This window comes from Magnusiomyces paraingens, assembly GCF_902498895.1.
Source record: "Magnusiomyces paraingens strain CBS 517.90 genome assembly, contig: contig1, whole genome shotgun sequence".
Lineage (NCBI taxonomy): Eukaryota > Fungi > Ascomycota > Dipodascomycetes > Dipodascales > Dipodascaceae > Magnusiomyces > Magnusiomyces paraingens.
Window position 1 is genome coordinate 3,248,012 of NW_022474067.1, and position 10,637 is coordinate 3,258,648.

General features: G+C 37.3%; 3 protein-coding genes across 3 annotated transcripts; 2 read left to right on the top strand and 1 right to left on the bottom strand.

Annotated features, from left to right (window-relative positions):
- Positions 1 to 1,564: 1,564 nt before the first annotated feature.
- Positions 1,565 to 2,713, top strand: SAPINGB_P000959 (uncharacterized protein; the record flags this gene model as incomplete). Its single annotated transcript, XM_031995682.1, has 1 exon — positions 1,565 to 2,713. One exon carries the CDS (start codon positions 1,565 to 1,567, stop codon positions 2,711 to 2,713), a length of 1,149 nt encoding a protein of 382 aa, XP_031851573.1.
- Positions 2,714 to 3,169: 456 nt separating this feature from the next.
- Positions 3,170 to 4,798, top strand: SAPINGB_P000960 (uncharacterized protein; the record flags this gene model as incomplete). The annotated part of the gene is made up of 3 exons (XM_031995683.1): positions 3,170 to 3,568; positions 3,656 to 3,691; positions 3,992 to 4,798. The coding sequence occupies 3 exons, from the start codon at positions 3,170 to 3,172 to the stop codon at positions 4,796 to 4,798; spliced, it is 1,242 nt and encodes a 413-aa protein (XP_031851574.1).
- Positions 4,799 to 5,164: 366 nt separating this feature from the next.
- SAPINGB_P000961 (uncharacterized protein) lies at positions 5,165 to 6,826 on the bottom strand (the record flags this gene model as incomplete). Its single annotated transcript, XM_031995684.1, has 1 exon — positions 5,165 to 6,826. The coding sequence occupies one exon, from the start codon at positions 6,824 to 6,826 to the stop codon at positions 5,165 to 5,167; it is 1,662 nt and encodes a 553-aa protein (XP_031851575.1).
- Between the last annotated feature and the right edge of the window lie 3,811 nt (positions 6,827 to 10,637).

Here is a 10,637-nt window from a genome sequence, read left to right on the forward strand (position 1 = left end):
ATTATTTTTTTAGGTCGTTGAAACTAATCAAAACGCCCAAAAAAAAGAGGTAAATAAATAAAAACTGAATTATAAAATGCTAATGTAGCTTTTTTTTTTGTGGTTGTAGTGTATTTTAGATCCTTCTGCAAAATATTAAGGGCTTAGTGGTTCAAGTTACGAATGGGTTTACGCATAAATTTTTTCATGACTCAAAAATTCTTTTGATAGGGTTATATATATATATATATTGGTTAGTTACCGGAAAAACAAGTGATGTTGAGCATTATTTTTGTTTTGGATATCGACAATTATAATAAATGATTGCATTGTTTATTCACCATTTTCAGCACACGTAATAATATTCTATTTTTTAAACAGCTCATTGGTTTATGATACTTATTGTAATCATAATAATAATAAAGTATGCTAATGTGCTTGTACGTAATTACGTGCAACCTCCCTTATATCCATAGGCTACATTGTCTCCACAGTATTTAATCTAAAAAGGGTTCATGGTTGAAGCTGACAATGACCATGATACTACTTAAACGCACTAAATTTCCTATTGTCATTTTAAATAAAAGTAACATTGAAATTTCTTTGTATTAACGGCTTTTGAAGACATTATAATTAAGTGGTTCATATTTAGTAAAAATTATTAAAATTATTAAAATTATTTTAAAAGTTATTAAAAAGACGGCAGCGTGACCTTTGTTCATATTTTAATGTTATTATTTTACGTTTGTTACAATTGTTTCCCCCCATCATTATTGATCACAGTGTAAATATATGGAGACATACAGCTCAAATGTCGTCTAAAGAATGAGCGATACAACCTAACCGACACAGAGCATAACTCTAAGAAATATTATCGGCACATATTGCACCACAGAAAAGCCGATTTTTCCCACCTACAAATCAAACTTGAAAACTTAGTTCATGAGCAACCTTAGGTTTGTATTATGACCCAAGAACACACAGAGACAACCCATCGAAGACTTAGCTCTTAACGAACAGTATAGCAAACGATGCTAATAAAAGAATTAAAGACAAAATAAATTGAACAAAATCATTATGGTTAGCCAACTCAGAATTGGTCCGACTTTATCCTCAAGGTGCAGCATTCTCATAAAATAGCTGCATGAACACGCTATAGCAACAACAGGAGCAAGCAGTAATCCTCCATCAACCCTGGTACTAAAGAACTTATTCAACTAAACAAAGTAGAAGTTAAAAACGACAAACTAAAGTTTCAGAAAGCCATGGAAAGTCTCGAAAACTTTTTACCAAGCATCATAAAACTGGAAATGGGACATCTTTATGTTTGCCAAATACATGTTTGATACCTACGATATGGAACTGAAGCAGAAACTCCTCAACATGTCATCGGATTATGTAATTTTAAAAAAAACTACATTAACCACGTGATATATTACATGAACTATTGTAATACTTTTTGAACTTCAATGCTGTCACAATTGCCACCACCGACAAAACCGCCACTCTTGGCTTCCCTGTAACAATAATAATAATAAAAATACTCACCCTCATAACACCACACCAACCAATATTAGAGTAAGAGATGCCCCCCAAAGACTCCAACAAGAAGAAGTTTGCTACGTTTGCTGATCTCAATGCCTCAGGCAGCGGATCTGGCTCTGGGAATTCGCGTGACCGCCCAGGTTCCGGATCAGCATCGCCTTTTGGCAGTAGAGACGAGCGCGATCCAAATGATTTATATACGGGCGGTGAAAAATCAGGGCTGGCCGTCATAAACCCCAACAACAATAATAATAATAACGGTGCAGGATCATCTGGTGCCAGCTCACGCAGCAGTGATACTTCCTCTATCGGTGCTCATTTGGTTAATGAAATTATGCGCCACGCACGCGAAAACCGGCCACGCATACAAGCCGAAGATAGTGATGAAGAAGAGTATGATGAAGATGACGAGGAATCTACCGAGGCTCGTAAGAGACGTGCATTTCAAGGACGAGGTCACCAGCTAAATGAAAGCAGCGATTCGGCTCAAGGTGATGGGGATGAATCGGAAGATACTGAAGATGTGTTTGCACGACAGATGGAAGAATATGAGCGCGCCCGCAACACCCGTGTTACGCGTCATTTGACATTTTGGCGTAATGGATTCACAGTGGAGGACTCGCCATTGTATCGTTATGACGACCCGGCAAACATACCCCATTTGCGTGCATTGGACCAAGGCATGGCTCCTCTGGCACTTTTGAATGTGCTCCCCGGCCAGGCTGTGGATCTTAATGTCATACAGAAGAAAGATGAGGATTATGTTGAACCCAAGCGCAAGCCTGGTGGTTACCATGGCGCTGGAAGACGTCTGGGTTCACCTGTGCCCGGCGAGGCTCACATTATTGCTGGTTCTTCGTCTACTAAGGACGAAGAAGGAGAATCAGCGTCCAAGTCCTCGGAAGCTGCGGCTCCTGCAGCCCCTGTTTCCAATGAAGGAGAGGGCGATGCCGTTGTGCAAATTCGTCTTGCTGATGGATCGCGTCACAAGCACCGGTTCCAATCTGCCGGTCCGGTAGAGCAACTTTATACTTTTGTGGACCAAATATTAACGGAGTCTGGCGGTAATTCTGCAGGCCGAACCTGGGTACTTCAGACGACTTTTCCGAATCGTGAACTGACAGATCGGTCACAAGATCTCAAAGCTGCTGGTGTTGTCGGTGCTGTTGTTGTTCAAAAATTGACTTGATGATAAAAATCTAAAGAGCTGATATGGAAACAACAGGTTCTAAAGCCAAAAAAAAAAAAATAAGGAGAAAGGTGATTATCATTATCATCATTAATAATTAATCATATATACATACTTAAATGGGTTTAAACGTATTATACTAAACTTTTTGCTTACCGGGACCAGGTCGGGTCGGGCCGGTGTGAGCCCAATAAGATCAATTGTGCCTCTTTCCCGTCGTATTTCCAAAACCCGCAGCAAGTGATGGGCGGCGGCGGCGGGAATTCACAATTCACACAAAAAAAAAAAAGGTTTTCTTGCCACTACCACCACCAACCAAATTTTTTTTTCTCTTTTTTTTTTTTTTTTTTTCACATTTCTCTTAATTTACTATATACTAGACGACTTCTCAGCCCCCCCGGGACCCGACGACCGACACCAAATACCCTCCCCCAAACATCCAGTTAATCAATAGTAATGACTGTTCATACACTGTCTGCCACGCCGGGCACTGCACCCGGGCATGCTGGTCCGCCGCCACCTTCTTCAGGGCCGCCGACATCGGCTGCGGCTCCCCCCACGCACCTTGAGATGGTTTCCGCACCCGGTGCCGGATCGTCTTCAGTGCCTACGGGTGCCACCGCAGGTGATTCGGGTTCAAACAGCAGCAGCAGCAGCGGCAGCAGCGGCGGCAGCAATAATAATAGTAGCAGCAGTAACAATAGTAATAATAATGGCCCTGAAGGCCTTGCGCAGGCGCTGGAGCATGCGGTTCAACACACGTTCGAGGAAGAAGAGGAGTACGAATACGAAGCTCTTCCTGAAAACACGTCGCTTGCGGCCAATCTTATTGCTGGTGCAGCCGCCGGTATTATGGTAAGTAAGAATTTAACAGAGAAATCTAATGATAGTCGTTTTTTTTTCTTTGAATGATTTTATTGGAATCTAACGGTTTGATTATAGGAACACACAGTCATGTACCCTGTGGATGCCATCAAAGTAAGTATATCATCCATTATTCCCGCGCAATTTACAGATTCCCATTGAGCTACTTATATTTCTCTTTGATTACTGCTCTCTAATTTATTCCAACAAATCCATAAGGACACAAGATCAATTGCAATGATGAGCTATTTGGCACATTTCAATTCTCGTTTAGATCGGGAAATCTCAGGTCCTCTTTCTTTTTTTTTTCTCACTTATGGATTATTATTATTTTAATTATTATTATTCTTGAAATTGCTACACCTCTCATTTGAAACCTCACGCGCGCTAACCTAAACTTTTTTTTTAATCAAGACGCGAATGCAAGTGGCCTCCACAAAGGAGATCTATTCGGGTATTGTGTCGGCCGTGTCCCGCATCTCAGCCACCGAGGGTGCGTTCTCGCTCTGGCGCGGCATGACATCCGTCATCATGGGGGCTGGTCCCGCACACGCCGTGTACTTTGCCGTCTTTGAATCCGTCAAGAGCTCACTGGGAGGCGACAGTGCCTCTGGAAATAACCCACTTGTATCTGCCGCTGCCGGTGCTTCGGCCACTATCTCATCTGATGCTCTTATGAACCCATTCGACGTGGTTAAGCAGCGCATGCAAATCAATTCTGCAAAGTATCCTTCAGTCATCTCCTGCATCCGTCAAACATATAATGCTGAAGGTCTTAAGGCCTTTTACGTCTCATACCCTACAACTCTTGTCATGAACATACCATTTGCTGCATGCAATTTCTCCGTTTACGACACGGTTTCACATATGCTCAATCCTGAGCGCCGTTATGACCCCTTGGGCCACTGCGTGGCTGGTGGCATTGCCGGTGCCGCAGCTGCTGCTATCACCACTCCTCTCGACGTTGTTAAAACTCTTCTCCAGACCAAAGGTCTGCACGCTTCTTCTGAGTCAGCTAGTAAAATCAACTCTTTCTTTGACGGCGTACGTTACATTTACCAAAACCATGGTGCTAAGGGCTTTTTGCGCGGCCTTAAGCCTCGCATTGTCGCAAACATGCCTTCCACCGCCATCTGTTGGACTTCTTACGAGATGGCTAAGTTTTATCTCTACAAGACTGATATGATTAAAGGATCATCATCATCGTCTTCTGCTTTCTAATGACTTGTTACGACTGCTTAAGAAATAAAGATGAAAATAAAAGGAAGAATTAAAAGAATTATAAAAAAAACACAAAAAAAACCTCTACTTATAAATTTCCGACAAAAAACCGAAAAAAAACAACTATCGAAATAATTTTTTTTTTTTTTTGGCTAAGTGTCTTTGTGGAATGGATCTTATTATACGAAGAATAAGAGACTGGAAACTTTGTCCGAACTTCCCCACAAAAATTACACCATCACATCTTTTTTTCACCAAATACTTAACTTTTGCTAATATATAATAATAATATAATACTAATAAATGTAAATAGTAAAGAAACAAGAATAATAAAAAAAAACTTTTATATATGTACATTTCTTCCTTTCAAACCGCCATGGCAGTCACGGATTTGCGCCATGCGCATACACGTGCCCAGGAACACCGGCCACACTTGGCATCTGCTTCACCAGGTCCTGCTCCCAATGGTGATCTTTCTCCGCGCCAATAGGCTGCAGCAAACTTGAGCATTTGTTCCGTTCGTGCTGGGTCTGTGCGATATGCCACTGTTGCAATCTCCTGAGGCAGTGATGATGACGATGTTGCTTGCCGTAAATATTGGACCTGCACGCGATCAGAAATCCCTTTATTTGAAATTGCGGCTGTGAGCGCCGAGCGAACCCATTTTTCCACATCGCGCAACGTTATATCAGGAATATCAAATGGAGCATGCTCCGAAATCGCCGCATGTTCCAAAACCTCTGTAATCTCCGAAAGTCCACCAGATGTATTGGAACTTGAAAACAGTGAAACCGTACCCCAGGGAAGAGGCATGTCAGGGTTGGCACCAATTGCGCGGTACAATCCATCAAAATTGTAATCTGGTTGCACTAGCTGCGTCAACAGTCTATGGTAAATGAGAACCTGATGGTACGCGTTGCGTTGTAACGACCAGGAAGGTAGTGTCGGTCCCATGCGAGTTTTTGTGTCAGTTATTACTATCCCCTTCTCAGTCACCTGCAAATCATCGATAATCCCAGTAATTTCAATGCCCTTGTATTCACCAAACACATAAAGCTCCCGCGTCCGTCCGGTTCGAGCCAATGCACGCGCCTTCATGGCCATCCGCAGTAGCTTTATTGCCAATATTTCTTCTATCATTGTGGAAACTTCTTGAATGATAGGGATTACTGTATTCGATTCAGAGTCTGCGTTCTCTTCTAACAATTGATGTACGTTTGAACCACGATCACGGGCCTCAATTAAGCGCCGGTTGATTTTAAGATTTTGAACATAAAATTGAAATTTTGAAAGCAGATTTTTCCCTATGGCAAAAACATCATTTTCCTCAGTCAAAACAGGAATAGGTTCTTCCATGTTTGCAACGGCATATCCAACCAAACTTCTCAACATCTTTTCAACGTCTCGAGGGCTGTCACCATGCCCCTTTATTTGAAATATGGTATCATACATAGTTTGTAACTCGCAATACTGTGTCACCATATTAGTTACTGAAATTCGCGATGGAGAAAAAACTTGTTGTAGGGTTGCTTTCCGGGCATACGAGACTAGTTCGTTTGTTGGGCTGCTATGGTCAAGTTTACTTTCACAAAGCCATAACAACCTCGCGGAAAACTCAGGCCATGTCAGGGGTAATTCTGGATCCGATGGATTTTTGAAAAAGTTTGGATCAAAAACTCTGGAATCCACAGCGTTTGGGAATTCAGTTTTATCATTATTAGTAACCTCAGGTTGCATTGTTGGGAATGATTGCAAAGGCACATAAACTCGTCGAGGCGGTCTAGGCGGTCGAGGTCGTTCTTCCAGAGGTATTAATTGCGCCAATGATTGACCATGTTCATCTACTGGAATATCTTGATTTGATTCTGTTATCTCTGAGGCAGCTGGCTGTACACCCACAAAGGCTTGAGGCATTTGACCCTGGGGGTGAGGGTATTTTGGAATCTGCAGATTTAGTATACGATGATTTGCATCGACAAAGGTAGATCTCAGAGAACTATAATTTTTACACTGGCGATGTATGCGCATTTCTAATAAGTTGGAGGAAGCAGTGCCTTTGATCCTGAAAACTTTTGAGCAACAAGACTGAAGACAACGCAGGAACCGATGAAACCAAGGAGATTGAAGAAAGCAATTCGTGAGTACTGACGTTCTTCTTCTTCAGTGCGGAATGAGGAAAAGATGCGGCGAATATTTGGAAATGGCATGAAGAAGTTTTTATTCTTTTTTTTTTTTTTTTGAGGTACGAAATAATGGATTGTTAAAATGTGAGTTTTGAGTGGCGGTGGTAGTGATAGTTTGTTGTTCTCGAAAAAGACCAAAATAAGGAGAAAGAAACTGGTTAACAAAAATGTAACAAAAGTGTAACAATATCTGATGTTAATCAAAACCTTTGATTCAAAGCAAACAAACAGTCTTAATTTGTATATGCTTTCAGCCTTTGGAACCAGATTCAACGGTGACTAGTTAAGAACTACCAAATTAAAGATCTAAAAAGATAAGAATTAATTTCTGAACGTTTTTAAAATGTTTTAGAACTTTCTATTTTGGATTTAAACGATATTTGCGAATGCTTAATTGCTAAATTAGTGTCTGCTAATCGCTAAAAATTGCATTTTTTTCGGAATTGATACCAATAACAAGGATATCTTGAACTTTTTCAAAATAACTTTTCATCTTTTAAGGTACCTTATTTATAAAGGAATATTAATGCTGAATCCAAAAGTTGAGATTTTTATTTAAACTAAGGCACGGGTGCAAATACACTTTAATTGAGATACCATTTGAATAACTATTTGAGCTACAACTACCCTATAGATTACTAGGCAATTAAAAAAAAATTCAAACTAATTTTTACACAGGTCTCCATAGATTTATTAAATTCATAAAATCTAAAGAAAAAAACTAGCCTCGTTTAAGTAGTTTAGATCTAAACTAGATGAGAACCGTTTAAAACCGTTAGTAACAACATGGAGATGAACTAGGCTTAACTTTTTTCAAAGAAAAAATAGAGGTGACCAGTCAAAAAATAATTCAAAAAAAAAAAAGCTCTGCTTTGGTAGTTTAAAAGTCTGCTAACCATATTGACTGTTAGAGAGTGAAAAAAGTATATGTTATAACTTTCTACATAAGTTTGGATATCAAAGGAGAGTTTTGTTAATTAACTTATAAGTTTCGTCATTAACATAAAACTAAATCGATTGAAGGAGATACCAGACTAGTAATGATTAAAGTGGGAAAAGGAGAGAGTCATTAATTCAAAAGACAAATTTGTCAAGTTTACATTTACAAAAGAAGAATATACATTCCCAAAGAAACGAATAAGCATATATGCATATGAACAATTAAAAAAATAACGAAAACAAAAAAAAAAATATATCTATTTGGGGATTACTATTAATACCATTCAAGAAATTATTCAAGATAAAATTTGCGCAGAGTTACCAATATATTGGCGCGAAACGCAAAGATTTTTTTGAGAAGATCATCTCGAATAGATGCCTTGACGACATAGAGATGCCAGCATCTCATGGCATACATACAACTTTTATGTAAATGTCTTGAAAGAGAGATGTATTTCTATTAACTTGTTAATCATAAGTTTCAATATGAAAAGAAATACTTAAAAAGAAGGAACTTAAGCCTATAGTTGAAAAATATACGGCCTATTTATACCCGTAATTTGACAAACTTTTCTACTTATTTTAATTTCCATGCATTTGGGTCATAGATGTTCATACATTAGAAAAGAATAGGGAATTAAAAAAATTGTTTTCATAATATATGTTAAAGGAATACGTATTTGACCATCATATATATATTAATATACTTGTAAAGGTACAGTAGATTATAAGAAACTGTAAGTCTTTCCATTGTCATCAGTTTTATGACGAAATAGTTGAAATTTTGAGCTTTTTTTAAAAGATTTTAAAAAATCAATCTCTCGTTTATTATTACATGAAAAAAGTTTATTTTCAATTCTTTTCTTTTTAAAATTCATGAATGGTAAAACTATCTGGGATCTGGATTTTTTTGAAAAAAAAAAGATGGATGGTTGACAAAACTATAGTAATAGTATCCGACCATGTGTTATTTATTAATGACTTAAAAATATTTTCGAATTTAGATCCACGATCTAGGAACTCAAAAAAAGGTACGGAGCTTTTTTTTTTTCTTTTTTTTTCTTGAAGAAGCAAATTTGGAAATCTTAGAAAAGAAGGTGTCCAAAAGTCTGGAAATTTTGTCAATGTGATAAAATTTGTTCCCAAATGGGTGGTATATTTGGAAAATGAAACAAAATAAAAATGACAAAATAAAATAAAATATTTAAGTTAAAGTTTTGGCTCATTTGCACATTGTTTAACTCACGTGTGCACGGTTATTTTGATGCGTAGTTCTGAGCGGCTTTGCCACGAGGAGCAACAAAAGGGCATTTGCAACTTTAAAGTTCATTTTCGAATTCACTTGAATGTTCGAGATGCCGGTTTAGTTTAGTTTTGTTTAGTTTTGTTTTGTTCTGTTTTTTTTCTTACTTTTTAATGGTGCTATTGAGCACTATTTGATATTTGAATCATTATTAAATTATTGATTTTAACGAAAATACCCGCTAATGGCAATGGATTATAGAGATAGAAACAAAATTGATACGGCCTAAGCAATCGATATGTTCTACAATTATTTGATCAGCTCTTTAAAAAATTCTTCATTTCTTGGGACTAAATGCTTTTGTGATAGGTACCGGAGGGTGCCATTCGGTAATACCCACCCAATGTCCAAAAATGAGAATTTCTATTTCTTAGTATATTAGTGTGTCCATCTATCCCACTGCTAAGTTCATATTAAGATTAATTTTGATAAATACTGGATTTCAGCAAAAAAAGATACTCGGATTTTGTTAAAATTTAAAACTTAGTTAACCTATTCAAAGCTGGTATTCTAGGATCCTTTTAAAATAGGGTATCCAACTGTGTGGAATATTTAATTTTTTTAAAATTTTTGTGATAATTCGGTTGCAACAAAGCTCATTCAGTTACTAAATAACAAATATTTGAAAAAGGAAGAATGCTTCTTTCTCGGTTAATCGATATAGCTACTCAGTTCTAATCTATATACTTAGCCACATGTATATTGGTTTCAAAAACAAAAGAAAATAAGACTGGAGTAAAAACAAGAAAATACCTAACTTCGATTCCAATTATTCTTATTGCCTATATAGGTAATTATAATATATATTATACCCCTATATCTCGATTCAACAGTTGATAGCTATATTTAAAGTGGTGTGCATTGTGGTGGCCAAAACTATCTTTATCATAATCTATTTTGCCTCTCTGTTTATTGGACCAATTCGAGGTGACGATGTTTCAATGATATTTTCTGCATATTCACTAGGAATCTTTCAGATTCTCATTTAAACTATACCTTTTTTTTATTTTAACAGATTTATCAGTAACATAAACAAATTTTTGAATGGGGGGAAATGGATATATAAAAGATGATATTAATGATACCAGGTTTATTCTACATATTATGATAGATTGTGAATCACGATGCATAACAATGGTCTTATTACATGATGGCAACAAAACCAAAAATAAACAACAAATTCAAGAGTTTGAGAACCCTATTTTAAATATCGTGATTTCTTTGACTAGCTTAGTATTGATAATGCTAAGGATATAGAGTGTACGGAAGTGTTAGATTCATTTGAAAACTGAAAACAAAATTATGAAATATCAAAATTTTTATAAAAAGAAACAAAATCTATTAAAAAACCAACAAAAACAACTAAACTTTTAGAGATAACAAAAAAAAACAAAATATGAAAGCTATATATAAC